Consider the following 27,941-nt stretch of genomic DNA (forward strand, 5'->3'; position numbering starts at 1 on the left):
TATGATTAAGTAATACTTACACATCACGTTTTGAAACAGATTGAAGGATTATAAAGTATACCTGGATAAATTACCAGAGGAAGAACGAGCGCAACTGGAGTTGGACATGGAGAAGAAGAAAAAGAAGACTGAGAAGGTGAAGAGTCTCTCAGTCTTCTTTTTCTTCTTCTCCTTTTTGTACTTTTCTTGTATCACTTTCAATTTCTTTTCGTACTCATCGCGATCCTCTTTGCTCACTTGATTCCATTTTGCTGCAATGGTTTTCACACGATCCTTCGCAGCTAATCCCGATAACTCACCCGATGACATCAATTGTTGTGAAAATAAGATGTTGGTGGCTTCGATGGTTTACCTTCGGATTTATTCAACATTTGAAGCCCTTCTTTGTTGAGGATTGTCTTCAATGGCTTCACTACTTCAGTAGGATGTGAAAAGTTATAAACTTGAACTTCGTCCAAGTACTTTCTATGCTCGGCAACTGCTTGTTTAATCCATGGCACTTTCTTTTTAGCCGACATTTTGCTCCATGCTTGTTTCGACGCCATTTTGTATGCGCTTTTATCAGCGACATGTTCCTCTTTGCTGAGGTGGTCTTCCAGAAACAGTGTGAATGCAGTGCGTGGTTTCTTTGGTCTTGGGTACTTTTGGACCACTTCAGTCTTGAGTTGTGGATGTTTTTCATAGAATTGTTCGACTTTACGTTCGTATTTGCGCATGCTTACGGCAGCACGGTCCAAGTAGCTTTGTTTAGCCGCTTCGGCCTATCCAATAAATTGCGTATCATACAAAAAGAGTATCCGATGGCCGAAGGAACATCACTCACGTTTTACCTCTGCGTATAAACAATTCGCATTTGACGAACGCCGCACATAGCTCGCGCACAAGGGAAGGAGCATTTAGAAATATTACGTAATGACGCGAAGAAATTAAGGAACTCAAATTATTCTGAAGAAAATGTGCGTGCACATCACCCGACGACAAATATGAGACTGACGTGGTAGGCAAGCCAAGCGCGTGTCGACCGCACAAAAATTGCACGAGATAAGAAAACTTGTTTGTTTGTAAACACTAAAACATTCAGTGTACAGTGTGCAGAACATGAAAAGAATTGTACTCGTACAATGCATGGAACTTTTAATTTCGATTAAATTATGAATCGGACACCAGTAACGAAATTACCTATAGATTAAAGCTCTATTGACGTGTAAACACCTATTTTCTTTAAAATTGCAAATTGACACTGTACGTTCAATGTTAGGATAATAAATACTAAACAGTTCTTTTAATTCTACATCGATTATTTTAGTAATTTTTTTTCTAAAATTAACCGTTTAGGCCCTATTTGCAAATTTTCGTGAAAGCTGCATTTGACATAAAAAAGAGAAATCTTTTGCTTTTTTTATGACGAAATATTTTATTTCCACAAAAACAGATTCTGTTTTACCGAAAATAGCAGCCAAAGAATTAAGAACGCAACCGACAGCACAGGACAATCTTAATCTTTTTAATTTGTACATTAAACAAAAACGAAAAATCGAATACGTATTGCAAATCAACGGTAGGTAATCAAACAGACACAAATATGAAATACGCGTATGATACAAAAAGAGTATCCGACGGCCGACGGAACATCACTCACGCTTTACCTCTGCGTGTGTACAAGCTTTATTTTGAAGTGTAATGGGATTAATTTTGAAATAATTCGATTCGAAAAATGCATTTGTTTTTCGTAGACCTTTTTATTCTTGATATAATCGCCAAAAAATCGACCCTGTTCTTCAACCGAAAAATATTTTAACACAAAATATTTTCAAACAAATATTTTCCACACCATGTTTTCAAATTTTCCTAAAATTGCTCATTTTTGAAGAGCATTTTAAGGCACTTCAAAAAGGGCTGGAAGGTATGAGGTGTATGCATCGTGTAGACAAACTCCCTGACTCTCTTCTGGCGTAAAGAAACTAGAAGATAGTCAATTTGTTTACGAGATACAGGGTGTTTTCCACACTATTTTTCAAATTTTTCTAAAATTGCTCATATTTGAAGGGCATTTTCGGGCACTTCCGAAAGAGCTGAAAGGTTGAAAAGGTATGCGTCGTATAGATAAACTCCCTGACTCTATTATGGCGTAGAGAAACTATAAGAAAGTCATTTAGTTCACTACATACAAAAAACAGAATGTTTCCACAGCTGGTTGTCAAAATTTCCAAAAAATTTTCATTTTTGAAGGGCATTTTAAGGCACTTTCAGAAGAGGTGAGAAGTTGGAGGGTATATACAGTTGGAGGTATTATATTAAGTATTCCAGAGTAATATGTAATGTAAAATATTTCAAGCACTTATTTATTAAACTTTATTAATTTATAACGCAACCTCAATTGAATCATCATATAAAATGGATCCATTTTTATTCAACAACATCTATAATATAATTGAATATAAATATTAATAATTACGCATACCTTCTTAACTTAATATTACCTATTTGCTAACCAGCGGCGTAGCGTGCCTTGTCGGGGCCCCGTATAAAATTTTTTTTGGAGGCCCTTATATGGAGGTAAAGGTTTTTTCTTACACACTTTGGGGGCCCCGTATAATTGATACGGCAAATACGGCGGTAGCTACGCCCCTGTTGCTAACGCAAACAGAATGTGCATATTACACACGAATTTGTGAATGTAAAACTGCCTTCAATTTATGTCATAACTGCCCAAAAATGGTATAAATTAGAGTGGTCTCTTATACCAAAGCATCAGTTTACTTCCACTATTGATTTGACAAACATCAATTAAACACCTTAAAAAATATCAAAATGTTCAAAGTTTTTGTTCTTGTAGCCCTAGTGGCCTGCGTTGTTGCTGAGCATCATGCTTCTTCCTACGCATCTTTCAACAATCACGTAGAGCATTCATATCACCACGATGATCACCATGATCATCATGAACCACATGTAAATTATTTAAGGTACATATTACGGTAATATAATAAAAGTGATTGTGTCCTTTACTTAGCACCACCCAAAATACGAATACAAATATGGCGTCGAGGACCACCACACCCATGATATGAAATCAGCCGAAGAGGAACGCGACGGGGATGTCGTCAAGGGATGGTACAAATTGGAGCAGCCCGATGGCAGGACCCGTATTGTTCATTACACCGCTGACAAACACAATGGTTTCAATGCTGATGTCAAATATTCTGGTCATGCTGAGCATCCTCATCATTATTAATGACAAAATATTAATTAATGTAGGAAAATATATGCAGTGCGTGGTTTCTTTGGTCCTGGGTACTTTTGGACCACTTCAGTCTTGAGTGGATGTTTTTCATAGAATTGTTCGACTTTACGTTCGTATTTGCGCATGCTTACGGCAGCACGGTCCAAGTAGCTTTGTTTAGCCGCTTCGGAAAGTTGTTTGTACTTTTGACCACCAATGCGTGCGATTTCTGTGATTTTCGCGTCTTTCGTCTCGCGCATAATGTCAGCTTTAGCCTTAGAAGGAGAAAATTCTTCTTCGCCTTCTCAGTCTTCTTTTTCTTCTTCTCCATGTCCAACTCCAGTTGCGCTCGTTCTTCCTCTGGTAATTTATCCAGGTATACTTTATAATCCTTCAATCTGTTTCAAAACGTGATGTGTAAGTATTACTTAATCATATAATATAAATAAAAGATTCACATGTCTGCGCTAAATCGCGTTCGGGACTACTTCGAGACGAAGCTCAAGGTGAGTGTAAAAGTAGAAGAAAATGTACCTGGTGAGACTGTCGACGATGATGATGATTATGACGAGGAGGGCGATGCCGAAGCGGAAGCCAATGACGATTCCGGCGAATCCGAGAGTGAAAGCGACGCGTCTTCCGACTAACTCGACTAAAGATTGTTACTCGTTTCTGTTTGTACTTGTACTTTTAACTCGTTTGATATTTTATCCCTTCTTTTTTGTATGTATTAATAATGATAAGTTGTCCTGACAGAGAGTTTATGACGATTCAAACGATTGTTATCACACAAATTTGTGTACAGAGTATGTAAGATGAAGAAATCCATTGATTCTTGAATATAACACAATTTTCAAACAATATGACCTTGGTTATTGGTTACAAATGTAATATTAAATATTAAAATTAATTTTCTAGGATTTTATGAGCAGGAATGAAATAATATAGCGCCCTATGTGTTCGCGACATGCGCGATGCACGCGTTGATTACCAATGTGAAGATAAACTCGCGCGCGGCGAGCACCGGTTCCCAAAGCCCAATAACCTACAAACGCACGAAGCGTACGAAACTTACAAACTTACAAAAAAGAAGGGATAAAATATCAAACGAGTTAAAAAGTACAAGTACAAACAGAAACGAGTAACAATCTTTAGTCGAGTTAGTCGGAAGACGCGTCGCTTTCACTCTCGGATTCGCCGGAATCGTCATTGGCTTCCGCTTCGGCATCGCCCTCCTCGTCATCATCATCTTCATCATCATCGTCGGCAGTCTCACCAGGTACATTTTCTTCTACTTTTACACTCTCCTTGAGCTTCGTCTCGAAGTAGTCCCGAACGCGATTTAGCGCAGACGGAATACACCTTACACCGTTGAGTTTGTCGCATAAGGGGAGTTCACGATTAACGCTTACTGGTCCCGCGACTACGCTGTTGTTTAGGAGCGAAAGGACTAAAATGAATCTTATATGGTTTATTCTCGAAGGGAATTATTTGGTTCCAATAATGACTACTACCACTGACTCTTATTGCTTCACTATTTTCTGCTTGTTCTATACGCTGCCACCTTTAAAATTGTACTACTCGGGAAAAGTTTGCTTAAAAGTTTTATTTCGTTTATAGCATCTTTCTTTCAGACATTTTGTGTGTGGAGAGTTCCCCAAGTTCCCCGACCAAAGCATATCTAGTACCTTCTTCTATACTTTATACTGATATGCACCACAAACGCCATAATAGTTTACATAAACAGCGGCAGAACGAGATTCGAACGTCCTAGTCCCTAACGCCAATACTTTTTTAATTATATTGATAGCACGTCGACCAATAGCCCTACTACCCGTTCTTACATGTTCATGCCTTTTATGCCATATTTCTAGTGTAAAATATACAGTTTGAAAAATTGGCGGCGTTCTTGCAAGCGTTTGTAAATTTGTTAGGTTCCCAGTTTTAAAACCTTGCTTACATTTCAACTTTTCCTCAGTAATACATAAATTCTAGTAAATTTCTTAGTTTTAAGCCAAAAGGATTTCTGCTTGTGCTACATTTTTTGATTTGTTCACAGTAACACATAAATTTCTAGTCAAAGTCAATATTTTTCCCAAAAATTATTCGAGTTGCGCCAAAAAAGTCCATTTTCCTTCAGCACCCGGGAGAGGAGATCCATAGTTACTTACTTCACTTACCTCTCCCTATGGGGTAAAAGTACAAAAATGCGCCAATCCTGCTACCTAATCTGAGTGACCGTAAAAGTCGATTTTTTTGGGTTCAGCAGGTTTTGACGGCGGCTTAGGATTCGTTAAAATTTCACGAAATTTTTAGTCCAAAATCAAAACGTCCCGAAAAACTTAGAAAAATTTTCAACTTTTTTCGTTCCTGCGGCTAAGTCCAAAAATCGACACTTAGAAAAATTTTCAACTTTTTTCGTTCCTGCGGCTAAGTCCAAAAATCGACACTTAGACAAAATTTCTACATTTTTTCTCGTTTTTGCGGCTAAGTCCAAAAATCGACACTTAGAAAAATTTTCAACTTTTTTCGTTCCTGCGGCTAAGTCCAAAAATCGACACTTAGAAAAATTTTCAACTTTTTTCGTTCCTGCGGCTAAGTCCAAAAATCGACACTTAGAAAAATTTTCAACTTTTTTCGTTCCTGCGGCTAAGTCCAAAAATCGACACTTAGACAAAATTTCTACATTTTTTCTCGTTTTTGCGGCTAAGTCCAAAAATCGACACTTAGAAAAATTTTCAACTTTTTTCGTTCCTGCGGCTAAGTCCAAAAATCGACACTGAAAAATTTTCAACATTTTTTCATTTTTTCGACTAAGTCCGATAAACTTATATTTAAAGTCGAAATACATGTACTGAGCATATTTAAGGACTTTGATGTTTTTCGACTTCGAGCAAACTTCCTGCTCCTATAGGGTAAAAGTACAAAAATACGCCAATCCTGCGACCTAATCTGAGTCACCGTAAAAGCGGATTTTTTTGGTTTCAGGATGTTTTGACGGCGGCTTAGGATTCGTTAAAATTTCACGAAATTTTTAGTCGAAAATCAAAACCTCCCGAAAAACTTAGAAAAATTTGAATATGTTTTTTAAAGTTCAGTCGTTTATCAAGAATGACACCCAGGTATCTCACTTCGGAGCAGATTTTACTTCTTTGATTTTGCAGTATTGGCGGGGAGAGGATATTGCAGTTTTTAACTTTTCTGCTGAAGGCTATTGCTTCAGTTTTTGAGCCATTTATTGTTATTTTCCATTTACTGAAGTACGCTCCTAGTGTGTTCAGATGATAGTTTACTTTACTTATAGCAGTAGTTGCGGTGTGTGAGTTGGAGTATATTGCCGTGTCATCGGCAAATAGGGCTGTGTTGGTTATCGGAATTTGTGGAATGTCGTTGATGTATATGGAAAATAAGTGTGGTCCTAATATCGAGCCTTGGGGGACGCCCGCGGTTATTAATGTTGGTGTCGAGTTTGAGTGGTTTAGTGAGACGTAAAATTGTCTATCTCTAAGGTAATTATTTATTATTATTGTTAAGTATGGTGGTAGGTTTAGTGCGATTAGTTTGTATATGAGGCCGTCTATCCAGACCTTGTCGAACGCTTTTTGGATGTCTAGGAAGACGGCAGTGGTGACTAGGTTTTTATTGAAATTAAATCGAATGTCTTTAGTTATTCTGGCAAGTTGGTGAATTGTGCTATGTCCACTTCTGAACCCGAACTGAACATTGTTGACTGTATTGTTTATTTCAAGGAATGATTTTAGTCTGCTGAGTATGATGATTTCGGTAAGTTTGGCGAGTGTATTCAGCAGGCTGATAGGCCTATAACTGACCGGATTGTTTTTCGATTGTTTCGGTTTGTGTATAGGAATCACATTGGCAATTTTTTGAGAGCTGATTTAATTTCATGTGGGCTGGTTCTATCATAGTCTGTTTTTGTTTGGTGGTTGTTGGTGTATGTTTTGACTACTTGAGTTATGTCGTTTTGAGATGTAGAATTATTGATGTCTATTTCGTGGACGGATTTGAAGTGGTTGGCAAGAAGTTCGGCTTTATCCTCGGCTGAGTAGGAAGTGGCGCCAGATGGTGATTTAAGCGGAGGTATGTATGAGCTTCCATATTGAGCTGTCTTTCGGTGTTAGTTTGTCTAGCTTTTTGTCCCATGCCGCGTTAATGTCTTGTTGGATGTGGAATTTAGCTATTCTGTTAGTTTCGTTTAGGGCCATTTTGTTAAGTGCGTTTCTATTGCGTTGCCATGTTCGTCTGGCCTGATTACGTGCAGCGATGGAATTTTTAGTTATGGAGCTGAAAGATGTTGTGAACGGCTTGATTGTCAGTTTGGGGATTGCTATAGCTGTCGCGTTTTTAATCTGAAGTGTTAGGAGATTAACGGCTTCGTCGATTTCGTTAGGTGAGTTAAGATTGCTGTTGATATTGACTTGGGAATTGAGTGAATTTCGAAAATGATTCCAGTTTGCGTTTTTGTAATCCATTATAGTTTTTTGTTTGGGCATTATGGTTGATTTAAGTTGGAAGAATATAGGGTTGTGATCGGAGGTTAAGTCGTTTAAGGAAGTTATGGAAGGTATGTTTGTGATATTTTTGAGTTTTAATCTGCGTTTTAACGCGTAAAACAGCATAAAAACGACGAAATTTTTATTATTCGTTTTTTATTAATATTGCGTCTATTTGAACGATTTCAACGATCTAAAATGCTTGAAAATGATTATTTTAGCAAAACAGCACGTTTTGAGCTTTAATCTGCGTTTTAACGCGTAAAACAGCATAAAAACGACGAATTTTTATTATTCGTTTTTACGACTTGGCGTGCGGTGAGACGACTAGAGACCAAACGAAGTGTATCCAAATGGAACATCTACCACATAACCTGAAAACCGCCTTCATACCTTTTATAGCAGTGTGAATCATTTTAATAATCTGTGTCTTTAAAATTAATTTCAACAATGTCTAAAGTCGACTTAGAACTGAAAAAGGTAAAAAGTGCATTATCGTAGATCAAATTGTACAATTTCCATTGTTGTATGTATTTTCAGGCATTTGCTGAGTTGCAAATGAAAGCAGTTGAAACATCGCAAAAACTCAAACTTGCCGATTTGCAAATTGAACAATTAAAGAAGAATAAAAAGCGATCAATACTCACAGACCAGTAAATATTACCTTTTAATTATACATTTAACATTTAAAGAAATAAAATGCAATGCAATTACAATTACAATGCACTGAAACAACCAGCTCTTAATCAGCATGGTTATGCTTATAATTTTCTTTTTTATGCTTTATAATTCAAATATTGCAAATTGATCCATCTGCTCAGTTTGCAGGTTAATAACAACATTAAAACAGTTTGTTGAAAAATTTACTTAATTTACTTAGTAAATTGTTAATTTTTATGGGAAATCTCTTTATTGCCAGCGTAGTTGCTGAGCATCATGCTTCCTCTTACGCATCGTTCAATAATCATGTTGATCATTCTTATCACCACAATGATCATCATGAACCACATGTAAACATTCAAATGCATTTGTTTTTCGTAGACCTTTTTATTCTTGATATAATCGCCAAAAAAATCGACCCTGTTCTTCAACCGAAAAATATTTTAACACAATAATTCGACCCTGGTTATTGACCAAAAAAGTTTTAAGTAAAAAAGTTTGATCCTGTTTTTCGACCGAAAAATTTTTAGCAAAAAAATATGACCGAAAAATTTTTCCAAAAAAATTCGACCGAAAAATGAAATTTATTGGACAAAAATAGCGATATTCGATTGCGATTTTAAGACATTTCTAAAGGGTGTATGGGGTTACAAAGGTATGCATAGTATAAAGGGTCTCTAGAGTTTTAACATGACGTAAAGAAACTATAAGAAAATCAATTAATTCACGTGATACAATGTGTTTTCCACACCATGTTTTCAAATTTTCCTAAAATTGCTCATTTTTGAAGAGCATTTTAAGGCACTTCAAAAAGGGCTGGAAGGTATGAGGTGTATGCATCGTGTAGACAAACTCCCTGACTCTCTTCTGGCGTAAAGAAACTAGAAGATAGTCAATTTGTTTACGAGATACAGGGTGTTTTCCACACTATTTTTCAAATTTTTCTAAAATTGCTCATATTTGAAGGGCATTTTCGGGCACTTCCGAAAGAGCTGAAAGTCATTTAGTTCACTACATACAAAAAACAGAATGTTTCCACAGCTGGTTGTCAAAATTTCCAAAAATTTTCATTTTTGAAGGGCATTTTAAGGCACTTTCAGAAGTGGCAATATAATAATATAGTACAGTTGGAGGTATTATATTAAGTATTCCAGAGTAATATGTAATGTAAAATATTTCAAGCACTTATTTATTAAACTTTATTAATTTATAACGCAACCTCAATTGAATCATCATATAAAATGGATCCATTTTTATTCAACAACATCTATAATATAATTGAATATAAATATTAATAATTACGCATACCTTCTTAACTTAATATTACCTATTTGCTAACGCAAACAGAATGTGCATATTACACACGAATTTGTGAATGTAAAACTGCCTTCAATTTATGTCATAACTGCCCAAAAATGGTATAAATTATACCAAAGCATCAGTTTACTTCCACTATTGATTTGACAAATTAAATAAAACACCTTAAAATTAAACACCTTAAAAAATATCAAAATGTTCAAAGTTTTTGTTCTTGTAGCCCTAGTGGCCTGCGTTGTTGCTGAGCATCATGCTTCTTCCTACGCATCTTTCAACAATCACGTAGAGCATTCATATCACCACGATGATCACCATGATCATCATGAACCACATGTAAATTATTTAAGGTACATATTACGGTAATATAATAAAAGTGATTGTGTCCTTTACTTAGCACCACCCAAAATACGAATACAAATATGGCGTCGAGGACCACCACACCCATGATATGAAATCAGCCGAAGAGGAACGCGACGGGGATGTCGTCAAGGGATGGTACAAATTGGAGCAGCCCGATGGCAGGACCCGTATTGTTCATTACACCGCTGACAAACACAATGGTTTCAATGCTGATGTCAAATATTCTGGTCATGCTGAGCATCCTCATCATTATTAATGACAAAATATTAATTAATGTAGGAAAATATATGCAGTGCGTGGTTTCTTTGGTCCTGGGTACTTTTGGACCACTTCAGTCTTGAGTGGATGTTTTTCATAGAATTGTTCGACTTTACGTTCGTATTTGCGCATGCTTACGGCAGCACGGTCCAAGTAGCTTTGTTTAGCCGCTTCGGAAAGTTGTTTGTACTTTTGACCACCAATGCGTGCGATTTCTGTGATTTTCGCGTCTTTCGTCTCGCGCATAATGTCAGCTTTAGCCTTCGAAGGAGAAAATTCTTCTTCACCTTCTCAGTCTTCTTTTTCTTCGTCTCCATGTCCAACTCCAGTTGCGCTCGTTCTTCCTCTGGTAATTTATCCAGGTATACTTTATAATCCTTCAATCTGTTTCAAAACGTGATGTGTAAGTATTACTTAATCATATAATATAAATAAAAGATTCACATGTCTGCGCTAAATCGCGTTCGGGACTACTTCGAGACGAAGCTCAAGGTGAGTGTAAAAGTAGAAGAAAATGTACCTGGTGAGACTGTCGACGATGATGATGATTATGACGAGGAGGGCGATGCCGAAGCGGAAGCCAATGACGATTCCGGCGAATCCGAGAGTGAAAGCGACGCGTCTTCCGACTAACTCGACTAAAGATTGTTACTCGTTTCTGTTTGTACTTGTACTTTTTAACTCGTTTGATATTTTATCCCTTCTTTTTTGTATGTATTAATAATGATAAGTTGTCCTGACAGAGAGTTTATGACGATTCAAACGATTGTTATCACACAAATTTGTGTACAGAGTATGTAAGATGAAGAAATCCATTGATTCTTGAATATAACACAATTTTCAAACAATATGACCTTGGTTATTGGTTACAAATGTAATATTAAATATTAAAATTAATTTTCTAGGATTTTATGAGCAGGAATGAAATAATATAGCGCCCTATGTGTTCGCGACATGCGCGATGCACGCGTTGATTACCAATGTGAAGATAAACTCGCGCGCGGCGAGCACCGGTTCCCAAAGCCCAATAACCTACAAACGCACGAAGCGTACGAAACTTACAAACTTACAAAAAAGAAGGGATAAAATATCAAACGAGTTAAAAAGTACAAGTACAAACAGAAACGAGTAACAATCTTTAGTCGAGTTAGTCGGAAGACGCGTCGCTTTCACTCTCGGATTCGCCGGAATCGTCATTGGCTTCCGCTTCGGCATCGCCCTCCTCGTCATCATCATCTTCATCATCATCGTCGGCAGTCTCACCAGGTACATTTTCTTCTACTTGGTCCAAAAGTACCCAGGACCAAAGAAACCACGCACTACACCTTACACCGTTGAGTTTGTCGCATAAGGGGAGTTCACGATTAACGCTTACTGGTCCCGCGACTACGCTGTTGTTTAGGAGCGAAAGGACTAAAATGAATCTTATATGGTTTATTCTCGAAGGGAATTATTTGGTTCCAATAATGACTACTACCACTGACTTTAAAATTGTACTACTCGGGAAAAGTTTGTTAAAAAGTTATATTTCGTTTATAGCATCTTTCTTTCTGACATTTTGTGTGTGGAGAGTTCCTCAAGTTCTCCGACCAAAGCATATCTAGTACCTTCTTCTATACTTTAAACTGATATGCACCACAAACGCCATAATATTTCACATAAACAGCGGCAGAACGAGATTCGAACGTCCTAACTTTCCTGCTCCTATAGGGTAAAAGTACAAAAATACGCCAATCCTGCGACCTAATCTGAGTCACCGTAAAAGCGGATTTTTTTGGTTTCAGGATGTTTTGACGGCGGCTTAGGATTCGTTAAAATTTCACGAAATTTTTAGTCGAAAATCAAAACCTCCCGAAAAACTTAGAAAAATTTTCGACTTTTTTCGTTCCTGCGGCTAAGTCCAAAAATCGACACTTAGAAAAATTTTCAACATTTTTTCATTTTTTCGACTAAGTCCGATAAACTTATATTTAAAGTCGAAATACATGTACTGAGCATATTTAAGGACTTTGATATTTTTCGACTTCGAGCAAACTACCTGCTGCTATAGCGTAAAAGTTCAAAAATACGCCAATCGTGCGACCCACCCAGGGTGACCGTAAAAGTCGATTTTTTTGGGTTCAGCAGGTTTGGACGGCGGCTTAGGATTCGTTAAAATTTCACGAAATTTTTAGTCAAAAATCAAAACCTCCCGAGAAACTTAGAAAAATTTTCAACTTTTTTCGATCCTGCGGCTAAGTCCAAAAATCGACACTTAGAAAAATTTTCAACTTTTTTTCATTTTTTCGACTAAGTCCGATAAACTTATATTTAAAGTCGAAATACATGTACTGAGCATATTGGAAGACTTTGTTATATTTTCAACTTCGAGCAAACTACCTGCTCCGATAGAGTAAAAGTACAAAAATACGCCAATCGTGCGACTCACCCAGGGTGACCGTAAAAGTCGATTTTTTTGGTTTCAGGAGGTTTGGACGGCGGCTTAGGATTCGTTAAAATTTCACGAAATTTTGCGTCGAAAATCAAAACCTCCCGAAAAACTTAGAAAAATGTATCTCACTTCGGAGCAGATTTTACTTCTTTGATTTTGCAGTATTGGCGGGGAGAGGATATTGCAGTTTTTAACTTTTCTGCTGAAGGCTATTGCTTCAGTTTTTGGGCCATTTATTGTTATTTTCCATTTACTGAAGTACGCTCCTAGTGTGTTCAAATGATCGCTTACTTTACTTAAAGCAGTAGCTGCGGTGTGTAATGGAGTATATTGCCGTGTCATCGGCAAATAGGGCTGTGTTGGTTATCGGAATTTGTGGAATGTCGTTGATGTATATGGAAAATAAGTGTGGTCCTAATATCGAGCCTTGGGGGACGCCCGCGGTTATTAATGTTGGTGTCGAGTTTGAGTGGTTTAGTGAGACGTAAAATTGTCTATCTCTAAGGTAATTATTTATTATTATTGTTAAGTATGGTGCTAGGTTTAGTGCGATTAGTTTGTATATGAGGACGTCTATCCAGACCTTGTCGAACGCTTTTTGGATGACTAGGAAGGCGGCAGTGGTGACTAGGTTTTTATTGAAATTAAATCGAATGTCTTTAGTTATTCTGGCAAGTTGGTGAATTGTGCTATGTCCACTTCTGAACCCGAACTGAACATTGTTGACTGTATTGTTTATTTCAAGGAATGTTTTAAGTCTGCTGTGTATGATGATTTCGGTAAGTTTGGCGAGTGTATTCAGCAGGCTGATAGGCCTATAACTGACAGGATTGTTTTTCGATTGTTTCGGTTTGTGTATAGGAATCACGTTGGCAATTTTCCAGTTTTATGGGAAATATCCCTGTTTTAAGATGGCGTTTATAATGTGATGTATTTGAACAATACATTTCTTCGGGACATTTTTTAGTAGAATGTTTTGCAGGCCGTCCGGACCTGGCGCTTTGTGTGGTTTTGAGTTTTTGAGGGCTGATTTAATTTCATGTGGGCTGGTTCTATCATAGTCTGCTTTTTGTTTGGTGGTTGTTAGTGTATGTTTTGACTACTTGAGTTATGTCGTTTTGAGATGTAGAATTATTGATGTCTATTTCGTGGACGGATTTGAAGTGGTTGGCAAGAAGTTCGGCTTTATCCTCGGCTGAGTAGGAAGTGGCGCCAGATGGTGATTTAAGCGGAGGTATGTATGAGCCTACGGACTTAAGTGCCCTTGTAACCTTCCATATTGAGCTGTCTTTCGGTGTTAGTTTGTCTAGCTTTTTGTCCCATGCTGCGTTAATGTCTTGTTGGATGTGGAATTTAGCGATTCTGTTAGTTTCGTTTAGGGCCATTTTGTTAAGTGCGTTTCTATTGCGTTGCCATGTTCGTCTGGCCTGATTACGTGCAGCGATGGAATTTTTAGTTATGGACCTGAAAGATGTTGTGAACGGCTTGATTGTCAGTTTGGGATTGCTATAGCTGTCGCGATTTTAATCTGAAGTGTTAGGAGATTAACGGCTTCGTCGATTTCGTTAGGTGAGTTAAGATTGCTGTTGATATTGACTTGGGAATTGAGTGAATTTCGAAAATGATTCCAGTTTGCGTTTTTGTAATCCATTATAGTTTTTAGTTTACCTTCTTAACTTTACCTTCTTAACTTAATATTACCTATTTGCTAACGCAAACAGAATGTGCATATTACACACGAATTTGTGAATGTAAAACTGCCTTCAATTTATGTCATAACTGCCCAAAAATGGTATAAATTATACCAAAGCATCAGTTTACTTCCACTATTGATTTGACAAATTAAATAAAACACCTTAAAATTAAACACCTTAAAAAATATCAAAATGTTCAAAGTTTTTGTTCTTGTAGCCCTAGTGGCCTGCGTTGTTGCTGAGCATCATGCTTCTTCCTACGCATCTTTCAACAATCACGTAGAGCATTCATATCACCACGATGATCACCATGATCATCCTGAACCACATGTAAATTATTTAAGGTACATATTACGGTAATATAATAAAAGTGATTGTGTCCTTTACTTAGCACCACCCAAAATACGAATACAAATATGGCGTCGAGGACCACCACACCCATGATATGAAATCAGCCGAAGAGGAACGCGACGGGGATGTCGTCAAGGGATGGTACAAATTGGAGCAGCCCGATGGCAGGACCCGTATTGTTCATTACACCGCTGACAAACACAATGGTTTCAATGCTGAGGTCAAATATTCTGGTCATGCTGACCATCCTCATCATTATTAATGACAAAATATTAATTAATGTAGGAAAATATACACGCTTTATTTTTTTCTAATAAATTATTTCAAACAGTAATGTTAGCATGTTAATGTTCTCATTTTAACCATTCTAAAATACAAGAAGTGAAATATAATTACATGTGAATAAGGTTATTTTAATACATATGAACTTTTAAGTTAATTATCCACTTAATTTGATATACTAATAACATAGTTGATTTATTTTTGGTATTTTTTTTAATAAATTTTACTTTCCTTATATATGTCAATAAACTACTACTTGCTTTTTTGTTTCATGGACCTCTTATGTAACAACTACGACAATATAATTCTCAATTTTATATGAAAGAAATGAGAATTTTTACTACTTCAGCTCTATCTTTAATCGAATTATATAAATAAAACTATGATTCAATCTCAATATCAACTGCTATCTCTAATTTCACTACCTGAAAGTAATATTTTAGTAACAAAACTGGTTTAGTTGTATTATAAGTTTTGATTCGGTATTGTTTAAATCGTTGTTGAATATGCTACATGCACTTGAATAAATCGACAATTAACAGAAAGAAGAATTCAAATTAATCAATTACTTAAATATTTATTTCAGATTTCTGCATTTATATTTGTTAGTTCAAATCAATTAATAATTGAACTAAATAATTTGTAATATTCAAGAATATTGCTCAATTGCTTTGCTTGTGGTTAATTAACTAACATTATATGTTAACATTTGCCACTGCTTCTACATTAATATACATGTCGGATTCGAATACGAACAAGGACGCCATCTAGACATAAGAAGATGAATCAGCTAATGGAGGTGCAGCCTTGCATCGATGTGGTCTGGGTGTGCGTCTCGAGTAAGAAGAGCGACAAGCGCAGAAGGGATTCGAAGGTTTCGAGGGAAAGGCGAATCATGTATGAAGGGACTCACTCTGAGAGCACCGTTGAGCGCGCACCCAGAACTCATCCCGTTACGCCGATTCAATTCGTTCTGTTTAATGTAAGACATACTTTGTTTTGTAATAAATGGCGCGTAATTTAAATTGGAATGTTGTTAATGTAGTTGAGGAGGAGGTGTATCCGACATCAGAAGTGGGATCTGGATCCAATTTGCGATCTAATTTGCGATCTAGTGAAAAGTGCGATAGAGAAAGTGACAATGATCAAGAAAAGTGGAATCAGTTATTACAAGTGCAAAATAATAATATGCGTAATCTTATTGAAGCGTTGGTAAAACCCCAGGTGACCGAACAATTTAAGTTGTCGGAATTTAATCCGGATGATCGTGATGCTGACGCGCGTGCTTGGTGTTCCATGGCAGAGTTATGTATTGGTGACAAGAATTTGACGGGTGCCAAACTAATTATGACGTTAAGCAGAGCAATGAAGGGTGCAGCATCATCGTGGTTGTCGCAGATATCCTACCCGGATATTTCGTGGGAAGATTTTAAATCACAGTTTGCCGCACGATTTATTCAATCAGAGACGATGACTGCGTCTCTAATAAATCTACAGAATGGAAGGCCACGAGGTGAAGAAAATTTGAGTACTTACGCGGGGCGACTTTTCAATTCGCTGATGACTAACTGGAAAGATGCGTCCATCGAGCAAATCGCTACTGCGACCATATTAACGCATATTGCTCAATTCGATAATCGAGTACAGCGTATGTCATTTACCAACGAAATTCAGACGAGACAGCAATTACAAAAGGAGTTACAAGCACTCTCTTTTAAACGACCAGCCGCAGTAGACAATGCTTCGCAACGCCCGGAGAAGATGCGAAGAACTTCATCATTCCAACCCAAGATGACGAAGTGTTTCAACTGCAATAAATTTGGACATCGACAGGCTGACTGCCCCGAGAAGCGGAGACAAGACCAGAAATTCACCCCTCAGCGGTCCACATCGGGAGCGTCAAACAGCGGGAGATGCTTCAAATGCGGTGAGACCGGACACTTCGCCAACCGCTGCAGGAAGAATGAGGGTTCTGTCAAGACGGTCAACGTCTGTGCAGTTGATTTACCTGGGGGTACTTTTAAGCATAACGGTGAGTCGTAACCCTTTCATTTGAATTCTGGAGAGAATGGAAAGAATTAGTAAAAGAAAGTATTGCACGAAATTTCTGCGGGAAGAAATTTTATAATTCAGTTACGATGGTTGGAATTGGTACGAGTAAAGTAAATTCGTTTGAACAAATATTATGTCAAGTTGAAATTCAAAGTCACTATGCTGAGATCTTGTTTCACGTCTTGCCTGATTTGTATTTGATTCATGACGTATTGCTGGGTCGTGAGATTTTGAATCAAAATTTTACTGCGATAATAACTAAAAGTTCATTTCAACTTAAAAAAGAGCTTTTGAAAAACATCCACTCGTGTGTTCCAGACAACACAACTATTAAATTAGAGAATCTAGACACACATATTTCAGCTTGTCAAAAAGCAAAACTCGAAAGCGTGATAAGTAGTTTCTGTGAATACTTTGTGACCAAAATGCCATTAACGCGCGTAAACACGGGCACACTTGAGATCAGACTTATAGACTCAACAAAAACAGTACAAAGACGCCCTTATCGTCTCTCATTCGAAGAAAGAGAATCAATGCGTGGGAAAGTCAAAGAACTTTTAGACGCAAGTCTAGACGGTTATGGAGGAATTTTAATGCAGATAAAGGAACAGAAGAAACATGTAGTTGCGTATTATAGCAAGCGAACAACACCGACAGAATTTAAGTACCATTCGTATGAATTAGAGACACTTGCGATAGTGAACGCCATTAAACATTTTCGTCAATATCTAAGCGGACGCAAATTTACAATTTTTACGGATTGTAATTCCATAAAAGCTGCACAAAAGAAATGTGATTTAACACCACGAGTACATCGATGGTGGGCGTATTTGCAAGCGTTTGAATTTAATATAGAGTATAGGGAGGGAAAGCGAATGGCACATGTAGATTTTCTATCACGTAACCACCTAGGCGAAAATAAAAACCCACCGCGCATGGAAAATAGAAAAGAACTGAAAATTGTTAACTTAGCAGAACTACAAGACAATTGGCTACTTGCAGAACAGTTGAAAGGTGATGAGATTTCGAAATTAAATTTAGACTTAGCGAATAACACATTAGACGAAAACATAGCGGCGACATACGAGTTAAGATCGGGCATTCTTCACCGGCATATCCAAAGAAACGGAAAGTCTCTATGCCTACCAATAATTCCTCACTCGATGAAATGGTCGGTCATAAATAATATCCATGAGTCAATAATGCATTTAGGATCAGATAAGACGCTCGAAAAGATTTACGAACACTATTGGTTTCAAGGAATGTCACGACTTGTCAAGCGTTTTGTAGATAACTGCATCACTTGTAAACTCAGTAAACCACATTCAGGCAAAATTCAGGCAGAATTACACCCTATTCCAAAGACTACTACCCCATGGAATACGATACATATTGACGCAACAGGCAAGCTAAGTGGAAAGAATGATACCAAAGAATATGTTTTCGTATTAATAGACTCTTTCACAAAATTTGTTTTTCTACATCACTCAAAAAATATCAATAGTCACAGCTGTATCGACGCATTAAATAAGGCTGTCTGTTTGTTTGGTGCCCCAACAAGAGTAATAGCCGACCAAGGTAGATGTTTTACCAGTAATGATTTTAAAACTTATTGTAATTCAAAAAATATTAACCTACATCTTATTGCGACGGGAGCATCGCGCGCAAACGGCCAAGTGGAAAGAGTGATGAGCGTTTTAAAAGCAATGTTAACGGCAATCGAAATTACACCAGATAAGTCATGGCAGAATGAGTTAGGAAATATTCAATTAGCAATTAATTGCACAATTAATAAAACTACAAAGACGTCCCCCTTAGAACTCTTAATAGGGAAAGTAGCGAGACCGTTGGCAATGATGGTAGATAACGCGGAACATGACGTAGATCTTAATTTAATTCGACAAGTGGCAATTGATCGAATTCAAAAATCGGCAAAGTACGAGAAGGCAAGATTTGACAAGACAAAAGCAAAAATAAAGCGTTTTTCAGTAGGAGAATTTGTGCTCATACAAAATGAGGAGCGTAACCAAACTAAGCTAGAAGCCAAGTATAAAGGGCCTTATGAAATAATAGAGGTATTAGAAAATGATAGATACAAATTAAAGTCGTTAAGTTCGAAGAGAACGTACAAGTACGCTCACGATCGACTAAGAAAGATGCCGGACGCACAAGTCGCGGCAGAGGAATTGTTAGGCAATACTACGTAGGAGTATTGGAAGGGTTGCACGGGGAGTGTAATAGCTGTAGTACTTGTAACGGTATGTAAGTTTTTCTTGAGCATGAGACGGTTTGTAGTTTGATGGATAATTATAATGTGTACCATTTATGACTAAATTGTTTTTCTTTTTGTTTAGTTGTGAACTGCTGGTCATTGTAGTGATCATGCAGGGTTGCCAACCATTGGTGTGGCTGTGTAACGTGTGACCTAATCATTGGTGTGATTAGTTGTGAACTGCCAACCATTGTAGTGGTTGAGTAGGTTGCCAACCATTGGTGTGGTTGTGTAACATGAGACCTAATCATTGGTGTGATTAGTTGTGAACTGCCAACCATTGTAGTGGTTGAGTAGGTTGCCAACCATTGGTGTGGTTGTGTGACATGAGACCTAATCATTGGTGTGATTAGTTGTGAACTGCCAACCATTGTAGTGGTTGAGTAGGTTGCCAACCATTGGTGTGGTTGTGTGACATGAGACCTAATCATTGGTGTGATTAGTTGTGAACTGCCAACCATTGTAGTGGTTGAGTAGGTTGCCAACCATTGGTTGTGAATTGCCAACCATTGTAGTGGTTGAGTAGGTTGCCAACCATTGGTGTGGTTGTGTAACATGAGACCTAATCATTGGTGTGATTAGTTGTGAACTGCCAACCATTGTAGTGGTTGAGTAGGTTGCCAACCATTGGTGTGGTGACATGAGACCTAATCATTGTGTGACATGAACTGACCTAATCATTGTTGTGTGACATGAGACCTAATCATTGGTGTGATTAGTTGTGAACTGCCAACCATTGTAGTGGTTGAGTAGGTTGCCAACCATTGGTGTGGTTGTGTGACATGAGACCTAATCATTGGTGTGATTAGTTGTGAACTGCCAACCATTGTAGTGGTTGAGTAGGTTGCCAACCATTGGTGTGGTTGTGTGACATGAGACCTAATCATTGCCAACCATTGGTGTGGTTGTGTGACATGAGACCTAATCATTGGTGTGATTAGTTGTGAACTGCCAACCATTGTAGTGGTTGAGTAGGTTGCCAACCATTGGTGTGGTTGTGTGACATGAGACCTAATCATTGCCAACCATTGGTGTGGTTGTGTGACATGAGACCTAATCATTGGTGTGATTAGTTGTGAACTGCCAACCATTGTAGTGGTTGAGTAGGTTGCCAACCATTGGTGTGGTTGTGTGACATGAGACCTAATCATTGGTGTGATTAGTTGTGAACTGCCAACCATTGTAGTGGTTGAGTAGGTTGCCAACCATTGGTGTGGTTGTGTGACATGAGACCTAATCATTGGTGTGATTAGTTGTGAACTGCCAACCATTGTAGTGGTTGAGTAGGTTGCCAACCATTGGTGTGGTTGTGTGAGACCTAATCATTGCCAACCATTGGTGTGGTTGTGTGACATGAGACCTAATCATTGGTGTGATTAGTTGTGAACTGCCAACCATTGTAGTGGTTGAGTAGGTTGCCAACCATTGGTGTGGTTGTGTGACATGAGACCTAATCATTGGTGTGATTAGTTGTGAACTGCCAACCATTGTAGTGGTTGAGTAGGTTGCCAACCATTGGTGTGGTTGTGTGACATGAGACCTAATCATTGGTGTGATTAGTTGTGAACTGCCAACCATTGTAGTGGTTGAGTAGGTTGCCAACCATTGGTGTGGTTGTGTGACATGAGACCTAATCATTGCCAACCATTGGTGTGGTTGTGTGACATGAGACCTAATCATTGCCAACCATTGGTGTGGTTGTGTGACATGAGACCTAATCATTGGTGTGATTAGTTGTGAACTGCCAACCATTGTAGTGGTTGAGTAGGTTGCCAACCATTGGTGTGGTTGTGTGACATGAGACCTAATCATTGGTGTGATTAGTTGTGAACTGCCAACCATTGTAGTGGTTGAGTAGGTTGCCAACCATTGGTGTGGTTGTGTGACATGAGACCTAATCATTGGTGTGATTAGTTGTGAACTGCCAACCATTGTAGTGGTTGAGTAGGTTGCCAACCATTGGTGTGGTTGTGTGACATGAGACCTAATCATTGGTGTGATTAGTTGTGAACTGCCAACCATTGTAGTGGTTGAGTAGGTTGCCAACCATTGGTGTGGTTGTGTGACATGAGACCTAATCATTGGTGTGATTAGTTGTGAACTGCCAACCATTGTAGTGGTTGAGTAGGTTGCCAACCATTGGTGTGGTTGTGTGACATGAGACCTAATCATTGGTGTGATTAGTTGTGAACTGCCAACCATTGTAGTGGTTGAGTAGGTTGCCAACCATTGGTGTGGTTGTGTGACATGAGACCTAATCATTGGTGTGATTAGTTGTGAACTGCCAACCATTGTAGTGGTTGAGTAGGTTGCCAACCATTGGTGTGGTTGTGTGACATGAGACCTAATCATTGGTGTGATTAGTTGTGAACTGCCAACCATTGTAGTGGTTGAGTAGGTTGCCAACCATTGGTGTGGTTGTGTTGAGCCAACCATTGTAATAGGTTGCCAACCATTGGTGTGGTTGTGTGACATGAGACCTAATCATTGGTGTGATTAGTTGTGAACTGCCAACCATTGTAGTGGTTGAGTAGGTTGCCAACCATTGGTGTGGTTGTGTGACATGAGACCTAATCATTGCCAACCATTGGTGTGGTTGTGTGACATGAGACCTAATCATTGGTGTGATTAGTTGTGAACTGCCAACCATTGTAGTGGTTGAGTAGGTTGCCAACCATTGGTGTGGTTGTGTGACATGAGACCTAATCATTGGTGTGATTAGTTGTGAACTGCCATTGACATGAGACCTAACCATTGCCAACCATTGGTGTGGTTGTGTAGTGGTTGAGTAGGTTGCCAACCATTGGTGTGGTTGTGTGACATGAGACCTAATCATTGGTGTGATTAGTTGTGAACTGCCAACCATTGTAGTGGTTGAGTAGGTTGCCAACCATTGTAGTGGTTGTGAAATTGTTAGAAGTCAATCATTCTAGTGATTGTGCTTGATGTTGCAAATCATTGTAGTGATTGTGCAGGGTTGAAAACCATTGTAGTGGTTTTGTAACATGTTATTTTTGTGATTTTGTGAAATGTAATATTGCTGCATATGAGAGAGATATGACAGAGATGTGGTCAGAGATGACCGAGTGATTAAAATTTTCGAACAAGATTCTGAGATTTACTTTGTTTTACAGAATAAGCCACACGAGGACGTGTGTGCGCAGGATGGCCGTGTCGGATTCGAATACGAACAAGGACGCCATCTAGACATAAGAAGATGAATCAGCTAATGGAGGTGCAGCCTTGCATCGATGTGGTCTGGGTGTGCGTCTCGAGTAAGAAGAGCGACAAGCGCAGAAGGGATTCGAAGGTTTCGAGGGAAAGGCGAATCATGTATGAAGTTGCTGCAGGAAACAAAGAAATTTGTTTGTTTATAAACATTGATACTTTCAGTGTGGTAGTGCAGAACATGAGAAGAATTGTACTCGTACAATGTATGGAACTATTAATTTTTATTAAATTCTTAATCGGATTCTGATAGATAATTTAATTCTACATCGTTTATTTAGAAGATAGTCAATTTGTTTACGAGAGGCAAGGGGTTTTGACCCTATACTATGTTTTCAAATTTTCCTAAAAATGTTGTTTTTTAGAGGTTAGTTAGGGAGTTAACTATATTCTGACGTAGAGAAACTCTAAGAAAGTCAATTAGTTCACTAGATACTGGGTGTTTTCCACACCATGTTTTTTAATTTCCCTAAAATTGCTCATTTTTGAAGATCATTTTAATGCACTTTCAGAAGGGTTGACCGACTGGCCCGGAACTGGCTCATCAATAGGGCATGCTAAGCCTAGCAAGCAACTACGCGCACAGTTTACGATAAGAAAGCAAGAGATGCGCAAAGCCGGCCAGTCGATGGCACGCGGCCTTGTGCGCGAATTGGAGTAGGCACTGTACGTACCTGCGGTCTGCCGAGGTGAGGAACGCAAAGTTTTCGGTTTCGGTGTGGGACGCCTCGCAATTCTTATTGGACATCTTATCTTGTAGAATAGCTTATTTAATGATTTAATATTTAATACTAGAGGTGTTGGATAGGTGAGATTCAGATGGTATTTGCACGCAAAAATGGCGTGGAAGTCAGTGCCATCCCCTTTGTCGGCGCTGTTTTACACCGGACTACTCCGGTGTGGACACTCCGGTTACCTGTGCGTTTCGAGAAGTTTCGTACGCTTCGTGCGTTTGTAGGTTATTGGGCTTTGGGAACCGGTGCTCGCCGCGCGCGAGTTTATCTTCACATTGGTAATCAACGCGTGCATCGCGCATGTCGCGAACACATAGGGCGCTATATTATTTCATTCCTGCTCATAAAATCCTAGAAAATTAATTTTAATATTTAATATTACATTTGTAACCAATAACCAAGGTCTTCTTTCTTCTTCATCTTTAATATTTTCTTCTTGTATGTATTTTAGAAAATGAGTTATTTCATCAGTGAAATATTCTGGCTCAATATCTTTTTCATACTTAGACAATAATCGCTCTACACAATTATTAGTCTCATCACGGCTTAATTTTAAATCAAAGAAAATTTTAAAATCGTTAAGAACATTGATATAGACATCGCCCCTTCGAGTAATTTCTGATGTTAATACATCACATACAATATAAAAAATGTTGATAATAAAAAAATTTCTTGACGAAAATGCTGTATCATTTTTGTTCGTTTCATCATATTTGCGTTTTCTTTGTCTCATTTAGCCTCCTCTTCAACAGTTTCGAAATTATTTCTGACCTCTGTTATAAATTCGTTTAATGATTTTAATAAACTAACACTATTAAGAATATTTACTTTGGTTCCTGTAAGTATTTGCTGGTAATTTCGATTCTCTGTAGGAGTTTGTTCCAGAAAATTGTTAACAATGCCGTCTCAAATTGATCGAACTCTTTTGATAATTTTTTTTGCTTCTAATTTTGAAATTGGTTTTTCATTTTTTTTTCATTGATAATTGAGTCTTAGGGCTAAAACAGCGTCAGCTCTTGCGGACCATCGTGTATCAATTATTCTCTTGATACTTTTAGAATTCTTATCCTTCATGCATTCAGTTAAAATATTCCACCGTCTTGTAGATGCAGCAAAGAAAGTTATATATTTTGCAAAAACATAAAATACTGTAATGCTCCAGAACAAGATTCCGCAGCAGTATGCCCAGCCAAATTTAAAGAATGACTTCCACATGGTATGAATGCAGCTGATTTGGAATGTTGTTTTATGCGTGCCTGTAATCCACTGTACTTGCCAGACATGTTAGCAGCGTTATCATAAGATTGGCCCCTACAGTTTGTGATATCTAATGGTGCTATTCTGAGCAGCACCCGAAGTGCCGTACTGTCGAACGAACGCAGATTGCAATTCTGAGTGCCCAACGGAGGTCTTTTGGAGGGTTCGGGTCGCCTCAATTTTTCGAGCAGCTTGAGGGTGCCGATAGCCTTCGTAACATGTTGTACGCATGCGCTGCTCTCTTGGCGCGGGTGAAACTGCCTTACCGCAGCTCTTCGTTCTCACTCACAACCGCACTCGGTCGTCTGCTGTCTCAGTCTGCCTATTCATCGAAATTGGTAAGTGGAATATTTTGCCGAGCCGTGTGCTCAGCAGATGTGAAAAAAGATGAAGATGACAAAGAATTGCACGCATCGAGTGTATCTGTATTTTTCAAATGCAAAATTCCACGTTTTCAAGCAAAAATTTCAAATTAAAAAAAACTCCTAAAAACAATAAATTTGAGATAAATATTTTGTCAATTTTTCACAAGTATTTGCTGATAATGAGCCAAATACGTAGCATATAAAAGATTATTTATATTTTTTGATTGTGTTTCTTCAAAGGTAATTTAAAAATCAAAACAATGAACAATAACAACTTTTGATTGCGACTTTTCAAACGTCAGTATTGAACCGAAATAGAAATAATAAGTATTAACACATATTTGTTGCATATTTGAATAATTGAAGAACCCATACATTTGAAACTCGCGCGCTTTCTGTCAAATTTTAGGGTGCAGCGGGATTGACTTTAGGTAAAGATATAGATGAGCGCACAGAATACCACTTAAGGCCGATCCATAACTTCGCCGTACGAAGCGTCTTGGAGCTTTCGTACGTTCGTTTGTTAAGTGGTGAACACAGAATCGCACCATAAGCCATAGTCATGTAACTTTCTAAGTACAATTTCTTCTAACGACTCACTGACCACTCTCTGTTTTTTTTTTAATCCAACTACCACCCCAAAAATCTAGATAAAAATTGTAGGAGGATAAACGTCGGTACAACGTGTTCCGCAGATGTGAAAAAATGATAGAAAGACGAAATAATTAATATTCAAAAAAAGAGAGTTACCCGCTATTTTACAACCTCAATGGAATATTCCTCAACTCATCTCCTCCACAGATGTTCGAAATTTAAAAAAAATGGCAATATACTACTCGCATTATAGCTACAACTTTCTAACGCAATATTCAAGAAAAGGTCACAAAAATTCGTGGCAGAAAACATCCAAATTTTATTTTAAACAGTTTGCCATAAAGAAATAAAATCGGAGATAAAAAGTTTTAAGTCAGCTATATATCCGTGACGGTTGCTTTGCGAACACGTGTGAAATGCCGTTTTGGGCGCCAAGTGAAAACCAATACGCTATTCATAAAGGCTGAGGTCAAAACCAACTGATGAAGTATTTGTGGAATTACTATGTCTATATGGGACATATAAGTGCCAGGGGCCCCCCAAGCAGCCGGGGCCCTAGGCGCGCGCCTAGTGCGCCTAGGCCGTAATCCGCCACTGTTTATATTATACTAGTTCTCACCCGGCAAACGTTGTTTTGCCATATATTATTTGTAATTTCTAGATAAATTCTAGTGTAGACAAACAGTAACTTACATATTATAAGTGTGTAAGTATGTAAAACTTGATTAACTGAACTAATCGTGCCAAATACACTTAAAATTAATAATTTTATTATCTAAAATATAAAAATGAATCGCAAAATGTGTTGGTAACTGCTTCACTCAACAACGCCTAGACCAATTTTGGCTAATTGGGGTGTTTTAGTGGATCCCACTAATATAATTTGTTCTTGAAAGGGTGGCGAAAGTTCGTGGAAGCGCCCTCTCAACATTTTTTGCACCGACTATAAAATAGAGAGGAACAAAATCTGCCACATTCCAAATTTTTGTAACAGAACGAAGTCTGTTGGGTCCGCTAGTTATGAATAAAACAGTAATAATTAATAGTTAATATGAGAGTTACCCTGAGATAGCAATATGATAATTGTAAACGTTACTACTACACTTGATACATATACCATAATGATGGTCGAAAACTGTGTAGGGAGTGAGAGAAGTCTTATTGAGACCGACTTCAGTCTCATTCCTTCGAGCGGGATGAAAAAAAATTAAATGACCAAACTGGCTATAAAAATATAGGGGTTGGTGATAAAAAAGTAAATATTTAGAGTTGTATGTATTTTTTTAATGCCACATTATATAAAAATAGAAACAAAATTTTTTGTCTAAAATTTAAAAAAAAATAAAGGGTGAACAACCCTTATCACTTAGGGGTATGAAGAATAGATAGTAGCCGATTCTCAGACCTACTGACTACGCATATAAAATTTTCCTTCGAGCGGGATGAAAAATGATTAAACTACTAAAATGGCTATAATGAAATAGGGGTTGGTGATAAAAAAATAAAAATTTAGGGATGTATGTATTTTTTAATGCCACATAAAAAAATAAAAACAAAAAGTTTCGAACAAAATTTAGAAAAATATTTAAGGGTGGACAACCCTTATTACTTAGAGATATGAAGAATAGATAATATCCGATTCTCAGACCTATTGAATACGCATATAAAATTTTTCTTCGAGCGGCATGAAAAATGATTAAATTACTAAAATGGCTATAAAGAAATAGGGGTTGGTGATAAAAAAATAAAAATTTAGGGATGTATGTATTTTTTAATGCCACATCATAAAAAAATAAAAACAAAAGAATTTGTCCAAAAATTTAAAAAAAGTTAAGGGTGAACAACCCTTATCACTTAGGGGTGTGAAAAATAGATGTTAGCCGATTCTCAGACCTACTGAATACGCATATAAAATTTGGTAAAAATCGGTAAAGCCGTTTCGGAGGAGTATGGAAACAAACACTGTGACACGCAAATTTTATATATATAGATGATTAAGTAATACTTACACATCACGTTTTGAAACAGATTGAAGGATTATAAAGTATACCTGGATAAATTACCAGAGGAAGAACGAGCGCAACTGGAGTTGGACATGGAGAAGAAGAAAAAGAAGACTGAGAAGGTGAAGAAGGAGAAAATTCTTCTTCACCTTCTCAGTCTTCTTTTTCTTCTTCTCCTTTTTGTACTTTTCTTGTATCACTTTCAATTTCTTTTCGTACTCAACGCGATCCTCTTTGCTCACTTGATTCCATTTTGCTGCAATGGTTTTCACACGATCCTTCGCAGCTAATCCCGATAACTCACCCGATGACATCAATTGTTGTGAAAATAAGATGTTGGTGGCTTCGATGG

At 37.8% G+C, this 27,941-nt stretch overlaps 2 protein-coding genes and 1 long non-coding RNA gene across 3 annotated transcripts; 2 read left to right on the plus strand and 1 right to left on the minus strand.

Moving 5' to 3' along the window:
- Window positions 1–48: 48 nt before the first annotated feature.
- Window positions 49–716, minus strand: LOC135802903 (high mobility group protein B1-like). Its single transcript, XM_065316525.1, has 2 exons — window positions 353–716; window positions 49–281 (listed from the first exon to the last, which is right to left on the minus strand). Exons 1-2 carry the CDS (start codon window positions 714–716, stop codon window positions 49–51), a joined length of 597 nt encoding a protein of 198 aa, XP_065172597.1.
- Window positions 717–10,650: 9,934 nt separating this feature from the next.
- LOC135802866 (uncharacterized) lies at window positions 10,651–27,710 on the plus strand. Its single transcript, XR_010550648.1, has 2 exons — window positions 10,651–11,592; window positions 27,615–27,710. It is a non-coding gene; the product is annotated as an uncharacterized lncRNA (long non-coding RNA).
- Window positions 16,064–19,832, plus strand: LOC135802864 (uncharacterized). Its single transcript, XM_065316489.1, has 2 exons — window positions 16,064–17,116; window positions 19,491–19,832. Exons 1-2 carry the CDS (start codon window positions 16,093–16,095, stop codon window positions 19,511–19,513), a joined length of 1,047 nt encoding a protein of 348 aa, XP_065172561.1. The 5' UTR covers window positions 16,064–16,092; the 3' UTR covers window positions 19,514–19,832.
- Window positions 27,711–27,941: the final 231 nt, after the last annotated feature.

The sequence above is a fragment of the Atheta coriaria genome, unplaced genomic scaffold (genome assembly GCF_025399875.1).
Source record: "Atheta coriaria isolate IRGN ID8LTWV9N9 unplaced genomic scaffold, Caltech_Dcor_3.1 hic_scaffold_64_pilon, whole genome shotgun sequence".
Lineage (NCBI taxonomy): Eukaryota > Metazoa > Arthropoda > Insecta > Coleoptera > Staphylinidae > Dalotia > Dalotia coriaria.

Bases quoted from the DNA above. Each gene is read 5' to 3' on its own strand.
- LOC135802864 (XM_065316489.1), top strand. From the start codon at position 16,093: ATGGCGCGTAATTTAAATTGGAATGTTGTTAATGTAGTTGAGGAGGAG. The intron at 17,117-19,490 runs GTGAGTCGTAAC...CTTTTTGTTTAG, and splicing joins GGGTACTTTTAAGCATAACG to TTGTGAACTGCTGGTCATTG.
- LOC135802903 (XM_065316525.1), bottom strand. From the start codon at position 716: ATGCGCAAATACGAACGTAAAGTCGAACAATTCTATGAAAAACATCCA. The intron at 282-352 runs GTAAACCATCGA...TATCGGGATTAG, and splicing joins AATGTTGAATAAATCCGAAG to CTGCGAAGGATCGTGTGAAA.